The sequence below is a fragment of the Saccostrea cucullata genome, unplaced genomic scaffold, assembly GCF_032062105.1.
Source record: "Saccostrea cucullata isolate Sc308-1 unplaced genomic scaffold, CSIRO_AGI_Scuc_v1 ctg15223, whole genome shotgun sequence".
Classification (NCBI taxonomy): Eukaryota; Metazoa; Mollusca; class Bivalvia; order Ostreida; family Ostreidae; genus Saccostrea; species Saccostrea cuccullata.
This window is the reverse complement of record NW_026931417.1, coordinates 14184-36386: the sequence shown is the minus strand read 5'-3', so window position 1 is coordinate 36386 and position 22203 is coordinate 14184. Positions and strand designations below refer to the sequence as shown.

Here is a 22203-nt window from a genome sequence, read left to right as displayed (position 1 = left end):
CTTTTATCAAACATATATTTGAATTAAAGAATTTACACATTTTTATGCGATAAGAAAAATTCGATGTTCTAAAAAAGGGATATGTCGTCTTTCTCGATAGTAAATAACAAGCACATTTTGTATTAAATGTGAAAAACATGTATACATGTAAATATATATATATATATATATATATATATATATATATATATATATATATATATATATATATATATATATATATATATATATATATATATATATATATATATATATATATATATATATATATATATATATATATGAAAGGAAAAAGAAATGCATAATAGTATAATAGCGAAATATATTTAACTAAAAGGCCGAAAATTATGAAAATTGGTCAGATGTGTATTTTGGTTTACTGTGCACTAAAATCGCTGGTCAAAATTACTCAACCATGAAATGTATGGCGTCACGTAGGGGAAATGATAAAAAGCCAAAAACATGTGCATGTTGATGATGACAATTTTATGATCACATTTTGTGGTGCTAATCGATGCATTGGAGTTATAGACATCGGTTTCCGCATTTGAAATCAGTATAAATTTCGTGCAATCATGGTATGGCTGACGGAAGTTACAATGCTTCCAGTAATTGAATTGCGTAAGTGAATGAAAAGGCAACAAGATGTTGCTGTGCAGTTTGTTTTAAACTTTTTAACAAGAAAGGGTTTTTCAGTTGTCAGAGAGTAATTGAATTAAAAAGTTTCCAACCAACCATGGCGGTGACGTTGACGCGTAACAACGTCACATCAAGACAGGGCTTTTCATCATGTCACCTCGGTTGTTGTCAAGGTATTATCACTGAAACCGATATTTCTACAGCAAACTATCATACCAATATTTTCACCCTAAAATTGACAGAAATTCTCTGCTCTAATTTGGTCCGCGAGCTTGGCAACTTTTACGTCGATTTAACTCTCACGCACGCATGTACACGTCGTGTGCGTAATGTTTTTAGCATGTTCACACTGGGGAAAATGTAGCCAGTGTTTGTCGAGACTTTCTCACAAACATTCATGTGTACCAAACCAGCTGAATTCATTCAATTCTATCCTAAAATGAAAATTCGTGGCACTCATTTGGCGGGGAGATTTGTTGGCTTTGGAATAATACAGCTTCTATCAACCATTAAGACTATTGTCGGAAGAGTTGAATAATAATCAAATGAGAAAGATAAATGCTCTGGTGAACTCAATGCACAGGAAAATCAAGGCTGTTACCAATGTGCAAGGGAGATTATGAGAATTTTTATTTTAATTTTGGGGGTATCGACATATCAATTTCAATAGCTCAGGAATTATCAGTCAAAGTCACAGAAGATTTTGGTAACTTGTAGATTAAAGATGATTGATTGATTGTATATTGTTTAACGTCCCTCTCGAGACTTTTTCACTCATATGGAGACGTCACCGTATGTCGGTGAAGGGCTTCAAATTTTGACCTTTACTCGGCACTCAGGGCCATTGAGCAGTGAGGGATCTTTATCGTGCCAACACCTGCTGCTGACACGGGGCCTCGGTTTTTAAGGTCTCATCCGAAGGACCCGCAACTTTCACTTCAAAGTGCCGAGCGCATGGCGAAGGAACAATTGCTACCCATTTTTTATCGACTTAGGTCAGTCGCGGCCGAGATGCGAACTCACGACCTCCCGTTCACGAAGCGAGCGCTCTACCGACTGAGCTACCGTGAACGGTAGATTAAAGATGAATTAAAATTTTTGATAACAATACAGGAAAGCATTTTCGAAATAATAGTTTTAATTTAATTTAAAAGTAAAATATGCGTTTCTTTTTCCTTTCAGTATATATTCAAAATTCACTTTATAATACATATACAGTTATTATAGTATATAATTGAGGGAGTTGGAAAAAATTCCAGTTGCACAAGTCCAGAACTAGTCCTGTACAAGGGGAGCTGAAATCTTGCCAACGTCCCCAATGATATACTTAAGTGTTTTTAAGTGTTTTATTATATCGATACAAAAGTAGAAAAAAGAGAGGATTGCGAATGATGGGGAAATAGCTTCCGGTGTAACGACAAAAATCGACCCCAGTAGAATATTGACTGGGGGTCATTTTTCTACGCAGAAATTTGACCCCATGGTCAATTTTCTACATTGAAAAATGACCCAAATTTTGTAGAAAATATGGCCGTAGGGTAGTTTTCCTCCGTGTGCATTGTAGAAAAATAAAATGACTCTGTAGAATAATGACCCCTTTTCATTTTTTGTAGGAATATTCTTGTTAGGCGAATGCATACGGGTAATATCAAACGGCCCTATGATCTAAAGTGTCCATTTCTAAAAACTTTTTAAGCTTAAATAACCAAATTAAAGCTATACTACAATTTACATTATGATACACTCGCTTTATCCCCATTAAAGGAACACAATATATATCAAAATGTTCTAAGTCTATTAGAGTAAAGATACGCGCATTCATAGATTTTTTTTATTACTAAAGTAAATTTTATACAGAAAGTTTCCTCAGTTATCATTTTTTGAAATCTTTATAAAACGTCATTTTCTAGCTGGTGTCAGAAAAAAAAGGAACTTTAAAAAGTTCCCATAATGTAATTCTATTTGATTTAACCCTGGATTAAAATTTGCAAAAAAAAAAACAAAAAACAAAAAACAAAATAAAGTTTTATTTTCAAACGTTCAACGTTTTTGAAATTTGATCCCCACTTTTAAAATAGGCGCTAAAAGGATGCTTGCTCAGAAAATTTGATCTTCTAAAAATATTTGGTTTTCTATGAGTAGAGTTTCAAACTTCTAATAAAAAATAAGGATGATTTATTTTGTAAAAACAATTACTAAATTTATTTGCCTCTGACCTATGATACTAGGGAAACAAAAAGTGGTTAGCCCAAAACCTTTTAAATGTCTTTGATCAAGAAGCCTTAACAATTAAAATTGGGCTTGTAGCATAAAAAATGATTAACTTAAAAATAAGTACTCGTCTTATCAAAAATTGGCACATGTAGTATCGTTTTTCCCCTTTGTACATGTACTAACATGTGATGATTTTAGTTTTTTACCAATTAAAAAAAAAAACAAATGTTGGCATGCCAACAAAGCTTTGGCATTCTATTTGGATAGCAAACTCAGTAAAAGCCGAATAAACGCTAATTTGTGGTTCTCCCCCCCCCCATGATTGATACAGTGTAAACAATTCAGCTACCGCTGAGTGATTGGTCAGCTCATATTATCAACATTGACACGGAAAATAGTCTGTTGCATGAGCAACCAATCAGGGATTAGAAGAAACTTCCAGTCGAAAAACTTGCGTGTACTATTTACCTTGAGGAAATATGTCACCAAAGGTTGTGACGTAATGCAAAACTTCAACCTTAACTGAAATTACTAATATAGGAAAAAGAGTACTTAACTCCTAGAAGTTTATATCATTTCCTGGTAAAACAAGATGGAGAAGAGTACTACATGGGTAGAATTTACCTAACTGGCTATGTAAATATTTTCATTTCTATGTAAAAATATCAATAATTAAAAGAAAGAGTGGAATGTAGAAAGTTTAGTTTTCTTTAACTACGAAACTGAAAAACTAGGCCCTCCCCCCAAATCTGCTGTCGTAAATTGCCCTGTCAGCGTTTTTGTCATGTATGCATCAATCACACTTTTATTAGCATCATCGCATTGCGCAATCGGACGGGATTTCTTGGCATGGATTATGAAAAAGTTGTCCATTTATATATAATATTTATGCCCACGTAAACGAAGTTTCGGAATTATCGATATATAGTTTTCACCTGTCCGCCCGTCTGTCTGTTTAATTGTTAACCTTGCCCATAACTTTTGTCTGGATGGGATGATGACTTTAATATTTCATGATCACGTGTGTATTTTTGTGACAAGACCTTTCTTGAACAATGTTGTACAATAGGGTACAAATTTGAGCTTTTGGTCTTTAATAAGGAATTTGACACACGTTTCCACAAAAATTCCAAACTTTTACTTTGGCCTTTACTTTAGGACGGTATGTGTTAGGACTTCAGATATCGAAGTATAATGGAATGATTGATTGATTAAGAGTTCATTTGTATTTGCAAAGTAAGTGTCTAAGAAAATTTCAGAATAAAGGGGATGATACAGCAACCATTTGGTAGGTGTCTGTTGGCTAGAAAGTGTTGAAAAAGAAAGGTTGTCGAATTTCATGTAACAAAGGAGTCTAGTCATATCTTGCTCTAGCTATGTACGATTTAGTTTTTAAGATGACAATTAAGAGCTTTTTTTTAGTTTTGTTTTCAATAAAAAATGTTTGACAACTTTCTTATTTATTTCCAAGATCATTAAGCTCCCAAAAAACGCACACATACATAAATTATACCTAACAGAAATCAAATATTTGTCCCTTCATATATTTCTTTTTAACGCAGGACAGATAATTCTTATATATACAGTTGTATATATATTTCAAACTATACCTAATTCTTTGTTTTCTGGTTAATCAGTTATAATTAATGTGTCTTTTAGCATAACTGAGGTGGATTGAAAATAAATTTCAAACTAGAATTCAATCCAGTGTTTTCTCGTCCGTCCGTGTCGAATTGCACCCGTCCATTTTATTGTCTATCATTGAATGTCTTGATTGTAACAGATAAAAATGATGTAAGCTGCATATTTATAATTTTGCCAGTTAATGTTCCGCAGTCTTATTGTATATAATAGAAGGGGTTCAAATTTCGATGGGGGTAAATTTTCAACGTGTCTGGAATCGTAGAATTACTCGTCTGGAATGATTTTATACGGTCAAAAAATGACCCTATTTGTCGTAGAATATTGACCCTGGGTCATTTTTCTACGGAGAAAAATAACCCATGGACAATATTCTACGGAAGTCACTTTTGTCATTACACCAGACTAAAGCACAGGGGATAAGTTCATTAATATGTGAGAGCAATACAGAAGTAAAATCTAGAGGATTATAGATAACCAGGGAATAACCTTCTAAAGCAGGGATTAGCTCATTTGACAAAGGCAATATTATTTATATTTTACTGTCTACATTTTATATAGCAAACAAATAAGTAAAGGTATGATAAAAGTAATTATTTATCTCGTATTTTATAAAGGAAAGAACATTTTGATATATAATCTTTTTAATGTTTAGATAACCTTTAATTCTCAATACATGTAGCTTCTCTCACCTAAATCCCATACACCTAAAGCTACACATATATGAACTGAGCAGCCCTGTCCTCTGGTCTGCAAAATATTCACCACTTTTAATTGCTTATGTGACTTTTTGGTCCTATTATATGCATGTATTTTGAAAGCCATAACATTGTAATGAAAATTAAATTATTGTCATTTTGTTGACATTAAAGAAGTTTTAAAAGGTATAATAAAGTGCTAGGAAGTGTGGTTTCTTTGCATTAATTACAGCATATATCTAGAAACAAATTAATGTCTTTCATCAGATGCACACCTGACTGATATTTAATATTATTATACTTTCATGTTAAATACTAAAATCTGATTGGATAAGACGCAGTTAACAATCTGTTTTATTACCCTCAGCCTAAGAAACACAAGTAACAACGGGTAACACAACGGTTATGCCACATGCGTAGAAAGTATGCGCGTACGCTTCACCGTAGAATTCTCAAAACGTCAGTTGTGCGTTTGAAAGAACCGGAATAAACTTGACGTCAATTAAAGCTAGCGTCCGATATAGCTTACTTGAAAACAACAAACGACAGACGAAACATGCTTGCGAGTGCAGAAATAACAAAACTTTAGATGATAAAGGGCTCGTAGAATATCAAATAAACAATAAAAGGTCAGTAAATCTTTTTCGAAGTAGCAGGGAGTTTGAAATCTTTCTAAACGTGAACGAAAAGGCGATCGACGATTTGTATTGCTGACATAGTAAATCAAGAAGACGAGTCGGTTGACAATGGTTTTCCTTTGGGTGTCAATTTCAACTGTTACCCTCCAAAACAGGCACCATTTATATAATATATGTTTCTAAGTATGCACTTCCAAAGTACTGGTACTACAAATGCGCATTTTATTCATTCAGCTATAATAAAACAGCTGTTGTTTTTGTGTGGGAAAACTGAAACAGGTGCAATGTTTTATGTGGACTTTTCAAATTATAATTTGGCATTCAAATTTTTATATGCAAATCAAAAGCAGTAAAGAGAGTATACACAGTTCAGAAAATAGTTGCAGTTGTTGGTTTGAAAATTAAATCAATTATTTTCCAGAAAAAATGAAATAGTCACAATTGCTGCATCGTATTTATAATTAAATGATTTTTTTTTGTATTTTCTGTGTATGTTGTGTATGTATAACGAAAACCAATTTCCTGTCTTTCTTTTTATTTAAAGGAACAAATAACGTCTGATAAAATTAATTATGATAAGAGAGAGAAAAAAAACAAGCAATTAAATGATGATGATAAATGAGATTAATAGAAGCATGTGCATGATGGACAAATGATTATTACAAAAGCATATCTTTTTCAACGATTTTTGTGAATTAAATACTAAGTCTCACATATACAGTTAATTAAAATGCAATTTTGATAAACCTGACATCAATTTTTTTTTGTGATAAAAGCTTAAGAGGGGTCCTGGATACCATCAAGTTGACATTTAAAACGTCTACCAGACGAATAGATTTTGAAAAATGGAAAGCAAAAAAACTGTTTCTTAGACTTTATTGTTGTCTTGAGTACTATTTTCCTGCAGAAGTAAGGTCGTTTGGCAACATATTCTTTTCCAAACTACCTTTGATATTCTCTTCAAATCAGATAAAAATCTATTCAAAATGTTTTATTATGCATAACGAAATGCGAGGTAATTTCCACCAAAAATACGTTACAACAATACATATTATGTATTATGTCATGTATGATATTGCTTATAAATCTATTACATGTATACATGAACTTATATCTCATGTATGAAGTGGAAAATTGAAAATAAAAATGGAATTATGTTTTTAAGTCTGGAATTTTGCACATCGTTACAGTTTTTTTTATGAGAAAAAAGATTAATACAGAATTGAATGTCTTCGAAAAGAGTTTTTTCTTGAAAGATGAATCAGGGGTAGCCAATGAGAGTAATTTTGATATAAAACTACAATCGAGGATAAAATGTAAAGGAGTAAAAGAAAGGTCAATATTGATTCAATATTTGAAGAAGGAATAATCTGCAAGTCAGTGTAGAAAAGGAAAAGGAACTAATGCCTAGATGTCAAGGAAAGAATTTGTTTTAAGGACACATTTTAAAATGGACATTTATAATGTTAAAGATAAGAATGAACTTATAGAATTTTATTAACTACATGAGTTATAATTTTACAGAATTAATATTTTGTTCATTTGAATGAAGTTAAAAATGATTTGTATTGTTTTCTTAGACTTCCACGATATATTTGAAAAATATGGTGATATAATTCATGACATTTAATTTAATATATACAGTGTAGTTAAGGACTAAAATTTAATATTTCATTGCACAAAATTACTTTGTGTGCAAGTTCCATGTAAAAAGAAAAATAAAAATCCTAATTTAGCAATACAGAATTCTTTAGAAAGACCAAAGATGACTCTTTTCTTTTATAAAAAAAAATCCTTCTGCACCAAAATATAGGTCCCCTTTAAATGTTTTCGGTATGGAATTTAATCATGGGTTTCAATTGAAGATAGTTTAATCAACATTACAGAATCCAAATTCATTGTAAGAACTAGAATATTATTTATTTTAAAAAAATAGTTTCAGGACAAAAATCTGCTAAAAAGTTGAAAAGAGTACCTCTTTAATGTAGGTCGCGGGTTTGCTGACGTTGTTAAAACGCAATTCAAATGGTTTGGACGACTTTTTTGTGCACATCTAATTATGATAAAATAAATAGTACATTATTAACAATGTTATAACTCCTGTTGTAAAAAAGGTAATTTATTGTAAAATTATATAAAGAATGATGGCTTTTTCCCTATATAACTAAATAAAATGACATCCGAACTGTTAATGCAACAATGGCATTTTGGTAATTTAATTACACACAAACGATGCAGACAAATGTTTCAAATTTTTAGAGATTATTAAACAAGGGTAGAGAAATCATGTAATTAATTTTCATGATGTTTTCAGACACTTTCAAAGGAAAGGTAATAATTGGTTTCAAGGCGTATGCCATGAACCTCTGAACTTAGGATTCTATGAGTCCATCTCAAATTGACAAAGATATTTGTTATAGTTTGGAATATTTCATAAAATAAAAAAAATGCTGGAAAATTAATTAGATCGTACATGTACTATGAGCTGTATGAACATGTAGAAGCCACTAAACCAATTTTTTAAACAATGGTTATTGAGGAAGTAGGCAAAAGTACCATTTCTTAAAAGAGGAAACAAGAAAAAAAAACAATTAAGAGAATAAAAAGGGTAAGTGCAAAAAATTTTTTTTGTACATGTACGAGGGTTATCAAAAAGTTCTAGGACTGAGGCTATAAAATTAGAACTATGTAGTCTTTGCAAAATTTTTATGGAACATTAAACAACAAAAAATAGAGACTTTACCAGTTTTTTTCAGGGGCAAAATTTTATAGAATGTTGGAAAAGTAACCCCCTCCCCCATCTAGACGTCATTTTCAAGGCCTAATTTGTTTAAACATTCCATGTAAAATTTGCGATAAAATTCCCGAATGAAGTGAAAATTTCATATTTTATGGAACAATTGTGTATACCTGAATTTACGGGATTTTTGGATGTCAAATATTCATATCAGAAGAGTTGTTCTCAGTTACTAGGAGATCGGAAAAACGTCGGGTTCGAGGTTGCGCCGCCTGGACATACCATTGCTTACAAAAACATTACTAATTTATAAAAAAAATAAAATATATGATTTATGGTTTATTATTAAGATGGAAAAGATGATGCTTACTAGATATTTTAAAATTCATTGATGTACCTAAAGCGGTTTTAATTTTATGGCGCTAGTCCACGAACTTTTTGATAACCTCTCGTAATTGAATGAATTTTATTATTTTGTAAGCGCGTTCTCAAACCAATGTTCACGTTTATGATATTTAAATTTAAATTGGGCAAGATAACAATACCTATATTCCTAAATACAACGTCTCTCGGAAGATTAAAGGAAACATAAAAGTTTGACATTCTAAACATTTTTCTGATCAACAAACCTCCTCCAATACCAATCATTCATTTTTCTGAAAAAAAAGAGAAAAAAAATTCAGAAAATATCAAATAATTACGTAAACGGTGTTTCATACACAAAGATTCCCTTGGAAAAAAGAGACGCTAGAGTTCATATTATGTAAACATTCAAACGTCGATCGCTTTGACCTACATTTTACTAGTCTTTCGTCCTACTGTGCTGTTATTTAAAATTATAACGTACCTTTTTCAATGAGGCTCAATTTAGGTTACACAGAAAAATATCGAAAATTGCACACATTGTACAAAGTCTCTTTCATTTTATCTTCAATGCCAATCAACGCAATCAAAGCAATAAATGAGGGACGAACTTTTATATTTGAATGGTGTGGTTTCTAGTGTTTCCTTTATAGATGAAGTTCTTGATTGTCAAGGTAAGATAAACATTCCAGAGATCTTAAAAATTTATGTTCTTGGTCACTATTATTTTTTTGATAGCATGATATTTGATTGTATTAATGATCTATTTATATATATAAGTGTCAATGCTGCATGTGTATGGTAAGAGTACATGATGTTAAAAATAAACAGTAATTATATATTTTTATCTATAAGTTATGCATTTTATGTTATGTTACAACAAATAAGGAAGGTACCTCAAAGTTAAAGTTTTAAAAATAATTTTACCATTTTAATTTATTCGGTTATGTAAAATCTCTCGGTTTCAAATTAAATTTTCTGAATTTTCACTTCCGATGTAAACATCCTTTTTTTTAAATTTGGCGGTTATGAATTGAGAATAACGACATATATACAGAATGAGGTATTCTATTTCAAAGCACAGTTTGTCTAAACATAAAATATGAGGATAAATATATATATGGTTGATCAAAATAGTGAAAGCTTGTGTCAACTCTCTCTGCTAGAATGTTAACTAAGGCGTCTCTTTTAAATAATCTGAAGGCTTATGTACATTCTGTAATTTTAGGTCAACCGACGCCGGAGGATGCTTGTTCACACTTATACTTCAATTAATGGTACTGCGTTTATTAAAATCTTTATCAATAAATGAAAATGAAGATAATTAATGAAAATATACGTAATACGTGTAAACCACTACTTTCCAGGTTGAAATACTCCAGTATTCGATTGAATTAAAAATATTATTACATAAATAATATTATAAAACTGTTAATACATGTACTTAGATAAATAATTCAAAAAAGTGCTGATTCAGTTCTATAGTAAAAACATTGTGAATAGTTTACAAATTATTAATTGTTAAAATTTATAAACTTATTAACTTATATGCATTTTATATGGGCATGAAAAGTTAAGTGACACTATATCTAATTTACAGATGTGGCAGTATTTCCACAAAAATATATTTGGATATGTAATCCCCTGCAATGATTCCTTAAAAACAGTTTCCAGAGTTTTGACTTGTCCAAAAAATTTATCAGAACTCGAAAAAGCAATTGAAAGAAAAAGCTGCTACAAGTGGAAACACTCCTGCAAGTCTTTTGAGTATCACTGTGTAAGCAATGATTGGACAAACGAGACAATAGAAGTTTGTGCCCCGTCACTGCTGATAATTGGTAAAAACTCTATAGAATTTTGAATTTATATGAAAAAATTTTTAAGTACCATGAATGATCTCAAAATATGTACTTTTTCTCTCTAGTAAAAAATTAAAATCACCTTTAACATTTCATATCATCCGTATATCAGAGTAAGAATTATATAAAAAAAAGTACAGATGTAGCTGATCACTGCATATATACAACTTGTCATGACTTTGTGAAAATCAAGTGAAATGTGTTGATTTATATAAAGAAAAAACAAAAAATTCACCTAATGTTATTTCTTTGTGAATTTACTTATGCAATATAAATGTTTCTCTAAATGTTTATACTAAAAGTTGTATTGAGTATCAGCCCAGGTGTGTTGTAGCTAATGGCCAAATCTTTATAGTTACTCTTGCAAATTCGTGATATCATATAGAAGATTGTATATACTAGTAATTAATTCCTTTCTTTGTGATTACTTTTCCAGGTGGAATATGTGCTGAGTTCAACACAGACAGAAGAAGTGTCCGTGCCAATTATTTTACAGATTGCAAAAAATCTTTCCCTGCATGCCCAGATTCATATAATTCGACAACATCATATAAATGTAGGAATTGAAAGAAGTTCACTCGACAATAGATTTATATACTGGTTATTACTAAGTAGTTAATTGCAAATAGTTCCTAGTCATATACTTCATTGTCAAATGTGCAAAGTCTTATTTAAATAATATTTAAAGTAAAATTTCTGCATTTTGAAATGTTTTTAGCAATATGTATACAGTTCAGACAATCAAACCATTTGTAAACACCTACAGTTATTTCTATATTTGCATTAATAATTGTTAGTCAATTTTATAATGAGTCTTTAATCCATAAGCAATTGTTGTACATCTTTCAGATTTTGGTTGTTTTTCTAACGTCACAGAAAGAAGGGTGACTACTCTGCAAAAATAGTGTCATCACAACATCTACAGGAAACTTCAAAACCAAATACAGTTGATGAGTAAATGATTTTTCAATTTTTATTATTATTATTATTATTATTATAACATGGAAAGCTTCTCACTCTACCTACTTTATAATATTTTTTCCAGAATCCATAATGAAAATGTGAGCAAAAAGTACCCTTCTCATTTGCATGGTTGTAATCACTCTCATGGCAGGATGTTTATCTGGATTATTGGTGTACTGCATTAGAAAACGCGGTTACAGCTTTCAATTGTTTACAGGTATATGTAGATATGTACGGGTTTCGTAAACATGGAAATACACATAGAAGATTGACCGATAAGATCTAATTGATTATACATGCCATATATTTTGTAGTGAATATTTAGTAAGGTAAAATATTGTGGAAGAATTTTGACAGAAACATGTTTATTTTTGTCTTTTCTTGGTAGCATGGATTTTTTAAATTTTTTTTTTATATGATTAAAGAAATTCTTCTATCATGGGGTATTCAATTGCGTTGACAAGCAATGTCCTTCTATGTGTATCTCAAAATAAACAAATCAAATGTTTTTGGTTAAATTCAGAATTTCAAATAATCATTTCATGATATCCTAATGCAAAACAGTGTTTTGAACAATTATCTTTAACATTCTAAGTATCAATAAAGAAAATAATTAATTTTCACTGTTTAAAATTAATTTGAAATCTTGCAGGAAAAATAGTTAAGATAACGAACAGTGATCAATATAATTAAAAAAAACAATCAAAATACAAATATGTGAAGAGTGCTCAAAAAACAGACCCAAAGAAATTCCAGGAGTGAGATCAAGTACCTAGGATTAATAAACATCACACAAATGGTCAAAACCGCTGTGAGCCCTACATACATATTTCAGATACATTATACATTAAATTAAAGGTAAGAAATTGACAAAAAGTGTTGCTCTTGAATTATGCTCCAGAAGTTTTAAACAAGTATCATTGATGGCTTCTCAGTGTCAGCTCTATGATTGCCTTGAGAAGATTAAAGTTTTCGTGTTTATAACATTAATGGAAGATGATTACTGAGAATATTTATTCATTTTTAGCTCACCTGAGCTGAAAGCTAAAGTGAGCTTTTCTGATCACATTTTATCCATCGTCCGTCTGTCTGTCTAGCTGTCTGTCCGTCTGTAAACTTTTCACATTTTCGACTTCTTCTCTAGAACCAATGGGCTAATTTCAACCAATATTCCACAAAGTCTTCTTGGGTAAAGTGGGTTCAACTTGTTCAGATGAAGGATCACGCCCTTATTCAAGGGGAAATAATTCAGAAATAGCGAAGATTTGGTGGCATGTTTGGAAAAATCTTATTAAGAACCATTGTGCCAAGAAAGATGAAACTTAATGGAGAAACATTCTCAGGATGTGTAGATTCAAATTTGTTCAAATCATGCCACTGGGGGTAGGGCGGGGTCACAATGCCGATCAAAGTTTTACATAGAAGTATATAGAAATATTCTTTTTAAAATCTTCTTCTCAAGATGAGCAAAACCATGATTCATTATATGTATAAGGGGGGATTCTCAGGTAATGTACATTCAAGTTTGTTCAAATCATGAACCCATTGGGTAGGGCGAGGGCACAATGGCTGATCAAGGTTTTAAAAAAAAAAATATATATATAGAAAAATTCTTTCAAAATATTCTTCTCAATAATAGCAAAGCCATGGTTGGTCATATTTATATTGAAGCATTTTCAGTTACTGTGTATTCAAGTTTGTTCTAAATCATGGGGTAGGGCGGAGTCACAATAGCCGATCAATATTTGGCATAAAATTATTTTTTAAAAATTCTTTAAGAATCTTCTTCTCGGTTATAGCACAGTTATGATTAGTCATTTTTAAATGAAAGCAATCTCTGGTAGCGTAGGTTCAGGTTTGTCCAAATCATGATCAACGGGGGTAGGGCATGACTACAATGGCCAATTCAAGTTTTGCATAGAAATATTTAGAAAAATTCTTTTAATATCGTCTTCTCAAGAATAGCAAAGTCATGATTTGTCATATTTGAATGGAAACATTCTCAGTTAGTGTATATTCAAGTTTATTCAAATCAAGACCCCCGTGGATAGGGCGGGGCCACAATGTCCTAATTAAATTATAACTTAAGAATATTTCGGGAAAATATTTCAAGGACAGAGAAACCAGGATTGGTCATATTTTAGTAAGAGGGGGGGGGTTGGGAGGGGGTAGTTGAAGCCACAATGTAAGTTCAAATGTGAAGGGCAATAAAACCACAGGTAATCAAAAAAATATGCAAGCTTCCTCAGTTAGTGTAGATTCAACATTGTTCAAATCATACCCTTTAAGGATTGGTTGAAACTACTTTTTGTGTTTAAACTTTTTAAAATGATAAATAAAAGTAATTTCAGTTTTTTCATAGCCACAGTGCTCAGGCCCATGGGCCTCTTGTTTATCTCAAATGTTTTTAAGCTTGTATATCGAAAATTTAGAACTTTGCATTTCACAGAAAAATATCAAAACAAAAGACAAAACGAGATGCAGGACACTGCAGATAAAGAAACAGCGACAACATTGATAGGGTTAAATGAAGAGACGCCAGTCTGATTTCATTCAATACTGGCAGATTATTTCAGTATTTTATTCCCTTTTTTAAGAAACATGAAATCGTAACTTATATCATTCACACTGCGTTTATTATTCTAGCTGATTCAATTAAGTGAGATCATTACATTTTAGCATAACACTTGCTTTTATCAAATTTTAAACAATATTCTACGCAATCAAACATGCTTTTCAATTAAAAACTAAAGAATATTTGTAATGTGTAATCTACACAGAATATGTTTATTTTTATCTGAATTCAGGTTCAAAATTTCAAAAAGTTAATTATTCAATTTAGGCGATGCAAAGTTTGTTAGTTTTTAAAAGATACTCTTTCAAAAAGAATAAAGTGATGGATATTTTTCATAGCACATAATACAATACAAAACAAAACAAAACAAAACGTTTTAAAAAAATTCAAAGACTTATGATGGAAGTTGTTTGTATATATTGTATATATTGCCAAGAAGAGGTACATATGTAAGTATCCCATGTTGAAAGAACTGCCGACAACTAATTCATAATCGTTTTCACACATACAATTTTTGATCAAATACTTTTTGACATCTAACAATATGTTCACATGTACCGGTTATTATAAAAAATATCTTTTGATACATTGTGTTAGTTTTCTTATAAAAATATTTTGGCAGCTTTAATTATTACCATATGTGTTCAGGTTTATGTTTTTTTCTGTTTCTATTGTATTAATTCATTATAAAAAAATATGTATTCTCGGAAATATAAAGAAATCGTAGGTTTTCCTTCGTGCTTGAATATGAGACTTTGTTATGCTTCCTATATAATTCCATACAAAATTGTGCTAAAATTTTTTACCTTATGACAAAATTTGCTTAAAAATTTCCACTTTACTCGGTAAACATTATCCAGGTTACCATTGCTGATTTCCGACAAAAAATTGTTTTTGTCATTCATCCGTAAAATAAATTGAGTTTTTCTCCACTAATTAAGTCATTTGTTTAAACTTTTGTTTAACTTTTAATGCATTTTGTAAAGTTGATATTTTTATGTTGTTAGCTTTTATCATTATTAACTACTGTGTTCATACGAGTACAATATATTCTAGATAAGGCATTCTCATTTCTCATGTCATTTCGATTTTATATAATATCCTCCTCTGAAGAATCAATCTTTGTTAAATTGTATATCATTTAAATTAGTTTGTTTTTTTTAACTTTTTATAAATTTTTCAAACTGTGTTCATTTTTATTTCATTTAATATTTATTAGTATTTTTCACACCAAATGTGTTCATGTTCAAATTTATAATATTTAATAATAAGGGTTTTAATAGTTTTGTATCTCCAGTATTATTGTTATTTCTATGTCAATTGCCTTGCTCATGAATGCTAATAGTTTTTGAAAGTTGATCAAATGTTGCACATCTCTTCCTTCTAAAATCAAAAATGTTAGCCGGCATGGTCTAGATAATGCACTTTTTATCTAAGGGTAATTTTAATACTGTACATTAATTGCTGTTTTTTATGTCAAAACTATGATTTAACTGAGGAAAACAATATTCACCAATCCCGAAAGGCGAGTACAGTATTGCACGTTGAAGCTGGCTAAAACATGGTTCACCAAGAAAACAGCAATTAAAGTTAAAATGATACAAGCTTATCAAATACCCCATGTCAATAACTTCTTTACAAAGCCAAAGGCCTAGTAAAACACTTTGAAAGAAGGGGTGGTTAAAAATATAGGGAATTTTATTAATTTAAAATTCTTAAAATCAAATTTTAGTTCAATGTAGATGTGATTAAATGTATGGATCGATTTTGATATGGTGATTCTAAAAAGGAAACTTAAAACCAATTTATCAGTAAAATAAAATGTATATCCTTAAAACGAGAAGAACTCTCTAAAACGTAATACATGTATTATTTTGAGGGAAGTGGTGTAATGGTTCCATTGATTATCACAGTTGTAGGGATAGGTGTGGGGCAACAAGCCTTATAATGATACAAAAGGTGTGGGATTGGGACAGTTCCCCATGCAGCCCCATCCCCCTCAATTTTATGTCACTGAATATTATGTTCTCCGTAGTAGAAGCCTGATGAAATTGTAATTACTTATAATTTTTTGTATATATTTGTTGTTTCCTACTGTGATCTATTTTAGTTTGGATATAGAAAATAATAAGTTATTATGTTCACCTCTTTGAAAGGCAAGTGTAGGTAGATCGTAGTGAAATATTTTTTCTTCAAATGTTATCATCTTAGCCAATTAAGGAGATCAAAACAAAAATATTGAAATACTATCATTTTGATTATTGTCATATAATTATGTAAATTGTTTTACTCAAGAGGAATTTTTATAATAATTATGCTCTTTTTTTTACAAAAATGGATTAAAACACTAATCCGGATTTCACAACTTATTTTAAACAAGAAACTATTTCATGTTTTTAAATATATAAAAAAAATTAGTTTAATAAACATTTTAAACTTATCGAATTTTTTTGCTTCTTTTATGAAATGAAATGCATTTATATTATTTCTTATAAATACATATACATGTACCTAGACTTTAGAATGTTTGAAATGAAAATGCAATTAAATTTTTTGTTTACACCTCTTATTCTCCGTTTATTAAATTTGGCTATCAATTTGTATATAAAAAAGACAAAGAAAGTTCTTTATTCTTCCAAAGATGATGCAATTGGCAGATATTATTTGTATGTTTTGGTATGGCTATGACGTAAAAAGTTAGAGATCTTTTTGCAGCGGTTTTATTTTGCACAATCATTGTTGTATTGAAACTAATACAGCATATTCACTAATAAATGGATTGTATAAAAATTTAAACATAAAAAAGCGATTTATACAAACGTATACGTTCAGTTGGAAAGACAGACTATTTAAAATTTCAATCGATCAAAGAAAATTGCTTTTACGTACACAGAACAAAAGGTAGTAGCTTTATAAGAATGGAAGGATTAACATTTTCAGTAATCAACATAACTTTTTCACTTATTGCAGCTTGGCACGCGCTTTATATTTAAAAGAATGTTACCCTTTTAGAATTTCCTGTTGCCTTTTTTTTTGTAAAATGTTATAGTTTTCAGAATTATCAATTTACATTGCGTTCCTGCGAACATATGCAATAATATCTGACAAATTATGAAAATAAATTAATAAATAAAATTTAATATTTCCTGTTTCAATCGATGAAACAAAACTCGTTCAGACCTTTATAGCTTATATGTACTGATTCCTTAGAGAATTTGTTATAACATATATGCAGAAAAGTTTATTATATGTTTCCTGGGAGGGCTTATTTTATATACAGAAATACTTATTATAAATACAGAAAAGCTTGAAATATATACAGAAAATCTTGTTTTATATACAGAAAAGTATGAACTATATATAGAAGAACAACTGAAATTACATTCAGAAAGATAATCTTAATCATTTGATTCAGTCAGTTTATTCATAATAGGCACAAATACATGCATGGTACGCTATAACATGCAAGTGAGGACTTTAAGATAATTATATTTATAAACAAATGCATTAACTCAGCATTGTATCTTGCAAGGATTATATTCCTAAATATGAACGTTAAAAACGAAGAAATAAATTCAAGGAATGTATAAAAATTTTAACATGTACAAATAGACCTACCCTTCAAAAGTAAATTTAAAGCATTTACATACCGAAAGCTAAAACCACTTGGTCATATTGAATTTCATCTGCGTTAGGTAAAGAAACATGTTCGTCATGTTTTCACAGCAAAAGAATTTTTAAAAAAATCATAATTTTCACTTTCAGGCTTTTTTTTAAGAGAGAGGCATTTGGTTTTTTTTAATCGAAATGCACATTTAAAGAATATAAAAAGAAATACGAAAGCTTATCTGACTTATATAGCAATTAAATGAATGAAAAGTGAATTTATTTTAGATTATTTGTATAGCTAGATAATTTGCTAAGCATAAACATTTCCTAAATCGATGCAAGTTCATATCACGATACCATAATTTCATTAACATATTTGTCTGACATCAAACATTATAGCAAGAACTAGAGCAAAGATCGTTGCAAAGCAACGAGAAGGTCTTCCGTCCTGTTTTGACCGGAAGTGACATCAGCAAAAAGAAAGCAATGAGCTTAGTCGTCTCCAGTCACTTTATAATTTCAATTTTGCATCAAAACCTTAAATAATAAGCTATTTTGGCTACTTCCGGTTTGACCGGAAGTAATGTCGATGGACGGAAAATTAAGTTTTGTGCTTCCTGTGATATATGTTACCCAAACACTTGTCAAGAACAGCAAAAATATGCATTTTCTGACTACTTCCGGTTTGACCGGAAGAGACGTCGCCAGATGCATTTTGACGACTTCATTAGATTTAGCTTGACATTTTGAACAACATTGCTTCTAGGATGTATTACAAATTCTCAATACTTCTTGAGATATCTGGAAAACACTTTTGGCCCCTCTAGATCCCTTAATTTAGGGGTCAGCCCTTTTTTCGAGATATCATTCAAAAGATCTTGTAATTCTGCACAAATTTTGTTCTATATGTTTTAACAAAATATTTTTTGTTTAGAAGATAAAAAGCAAAATATGTGTAAATTCAAGCTCTTTTCGGCATTCTAATTTTTGACCCCTATATAGCACCATTTTGAATAGAGAAATCGAAAAACAAAAACCACTATGCACAACTTCAATCCTTCTTTTATCTAAAATCCGTAGAATTTTTGCTCCAGCTTTAGCTGTCTCTGAGCTTTTGTCCGTAAACGAAGGCCTATAAATTTTTGTTTATAGGGAAATGACTCAAAACCGGAAGTGACTTTTTGAAATTTTAGATAGCATTCTGATAGAGTTCAGTAAGGTCTATCAACTCTGAAAACTTGAGCAAAATCCATTGAGAAATGAGTGAAATATGAGGCCTCAAAGAATAATAAAAATAATCTTAATCATCAGAATCAGTAGAAGGTCTTCCGTTGGAAACGGAAGACCTTAATTATCCTTTTGCTAGACATTTTTTCTACAAACAAATACATTAAATTTTAATTGATTACCACTGATCTTGCAAAATGTAATTTTTAAAAAAAATCTGCATGCCATGACCTGGCAAAATGAAATTTCCTTTAAAAATCCGCATGCTATGGTCATGTCGTTGCATATAGTATTTACCACCTGCATCATCCTTAGAGGAGAAAAGAAGACAAAGCTATTATTTCTTTCTGCACTTTAAGACAAAAATTGAAAAGCCAATTTAAACAACACAGTATCAACGCACTGATGTAAAGAAAATATTTTAATGGTACATGTAATTCAAATATTATTCCATTATGACATACGAATTTATGGTTGTATTAAAATTGTACTCTAAATATTGATAAATAGTCGATTTCTAACATCACCCTAACAGTTCCCTAAAATATGAATACTTGTATACAATTACAACAACCCTTGTGTCAATCTTTCACAATGAATACTTTTCAATTCACAATAGTTCATGTTATTCATCTTTTTGGGGTTTATATTCCCACTTTCTACTAAATTATATAAATATATGCATAATGAATTCAGTTGCACTTCGAGACGTACTTATATTCTTTAAAAACTATTGGAGTATTGCCTTCGCACAAGTGAAAAAAATCCCCTCTCACCCATGTTCTAAATTTCAGATTCAACTATAGCATAATACTGTAAGTCGTTTTAATTCCACGGTGTTAAAATTTCACGATATCTCAAAAAGTACCAATTGCGATGGTTTTAATTTCACGCTGCAAGAAATTAATTCAAAATTTCGTATAAGCGTTTAAAAGCTTTAAAAACAAATAATAAAATTTTCGATGGGTTTAATTTCGCGGAAAATTAACAAATCGCGAAATTAAAACAATCGTGAATATTTGCCAATCTACAGTAATCTTATACATTTATTGTATAAATGCTCAGGAAACATGAAGATATATTCAGCCCTTAAACGCCAAATTCCAAATAGCTTTGTACGAAATAATATGATTTTTACCAAACATTCGTGTCATAAACTGGATATTTTACAAAAACAAGCATTTATCTTTAAAAGTAAACATACATGTAAACTTTGAAATTGATCATGCTCTCAAATTCATTCTCTTATGATTTTTATGTAAAGTTTCTGAACCATTTGACACGTTACAATCTGATGAAACAATCAGTAAGTTTGTGATGTAAACCAGACAGTTGTGACGCCTACTACTCTCGGGAGTTTTCGTTCAAAAACAATATATATATACAGCATCGGGTGACATAACACTCCAGGGCTTTCCTGTCACCAAATATTCTGGTATAGTCGCCCGAGAAGCCATGTGGTATATGTTATATGACATTTTTAAAATTAAAAGAAAATTTAAAATCATTCAAAATCGTTAAAATGTACACAAATAATCCAAAAATGCATTCTTGACGCTGACGTTGACGCTGTGTTGTTTACTTTTGCTTAGCAACCGACGTCATAAAATCTCGAACACGAACTAAAATGCGTAACGTAAAAACACGTGAACGTGATCGAAATAGTGACATAACTGTTTCCGGCGAGGGTTGACATAACTGTTTCCGGCCGGACATAACTGTTTCCGTTTTGTGACTCGGCATTTTTCAGGGTTTATAGCGAAACTTATTACATTTGTGATATAATAGGAAAACTTATTCAAAAATGTTATATATACAGCTGTAAATTGCGGGAAATGCACTAGGTATCAGATAGTCTGAATGTCAAACTGACTTTTGTAAAATAGTTTTATAAGCTATGACGTCATGATGAAGCAGTTGCAACGGCTTAACTAATCATTCTGAGCTAGAAAACACTGTAAAACCGGCTTTCAATAACATACTTGGAGAACGTTGGCTGTTGTAGTCTTTCTAGATCTAGAATGAAATATTTACATTTTTCTCTGACAACAGGCTTAAGCCAGGGACAATTTTGAAAACACTCTTTAAGATGGTAAGGAAAATCTCAAGTTTTGACAAACTTCTGATATTCAATAAAACATTAACAGAAAATCATTTAGATATTCTTTCACACTGTGATGGAATATCACGTTTATTTAATAATCAAAGTTTTAACTGGTATGTGATGATATTTTTGATGAATATGCAAAAGAAGTTCTTGCTAGTTTCTTATTTCGGAATTGATTAAATGCAAGAAATGGATAAGATGATATTTTGAATTTTGGGCTTATTTTGTATGATACAGATGGAACTATTTGCGGATGTGTAGTTAAATATTGTAAATGCTGATCAAATTTGAATTATTTCCAAATAATCATACCCCCGCTTAAAAAACAGGAAGGTATATAGTTATCGGGATGTCTTCCATCCGTCTGTGCGTCTAGCTGTCCGTCCATTTGTCTGATGCACTTTGGGGTACCCATCTCTAATCTGCAACTCAGCTTATACAATTGAGTGAAATTTGATGAAATTTTCAGTGAATCTTTATTACATAATGTCATTGTGCACCTTTTATTTTAACTTTTTGATCCGACACATATATTTGGTTTCCAATAGCAAAACAAGAACAATGGCATTACATATATGTTTATTCATATGAGAGGCGCTAATATAACAGGGGAGCTCATTGCTCAGAGTACCTCTAGTTGTAATCACTTTTTATTCTTGAGAGCAACTACCGCTTCAATTTTTTGAATGCAAATATTTTGAGTTTGGCTTTTTTTCGATTAAAAACAAATTATAATTTTGTATGCTAAAAAAATTCTTTATTAATCTTACTAAAATTAATCAAAAATATTGAAACGTGCACAAAAGGTTGAAAAATTGATTTTTTTATTCGCTATCGGTAGCGACCAGATGTACTGCCGAATCACGAAAAGGTGATTCTTCAGATTTATGTCATGTTCTATCATCTCCATCTCCAATACGACTCCAGTTCATA

At 30.6% G+C, this 22203-nt stretch overlaps 1 protein-coding gene across 2 annotated transcripts; it reads left to right on the top strand.

Annotated features, from left to right (window-relative positions):
• The first annotated feature begins 9372 nt into the window (after positions 1-9372).
• LOC134232574 (uncharacterized) lies at positions 9373-11742 on the top strand. Of its 2 annotated transcripts, XR_009984803.1 has the most exons (5): positions 9373-9604; positions 10159-10207; positions 10531-10768; positions 11226-11345; positions 11639-11742. XR_009984803.1 is itself a non-coding variant. In XM_062714561.1 (4 exons), the coding sequence occupies exons 1-4, from the start codon at positions 9584-9586 to the stop codon at positions 11692-11694; spliced, it is 435 nt and encodes a 144-aa protein (XP_062570545.1). In that variant the 5' UTR covers positions 9373-9583; the 3' UTR covers positions 11695-11742. The 2 variants fall into 2 exon arrangements, 1 of the variants encoding a protein (XP_062570545.1); XM_062714561.1 differs by lacking the exon at positions 10159-10207.
• Positions 11743-22203: the final 10461 nt, after the last annotated feature.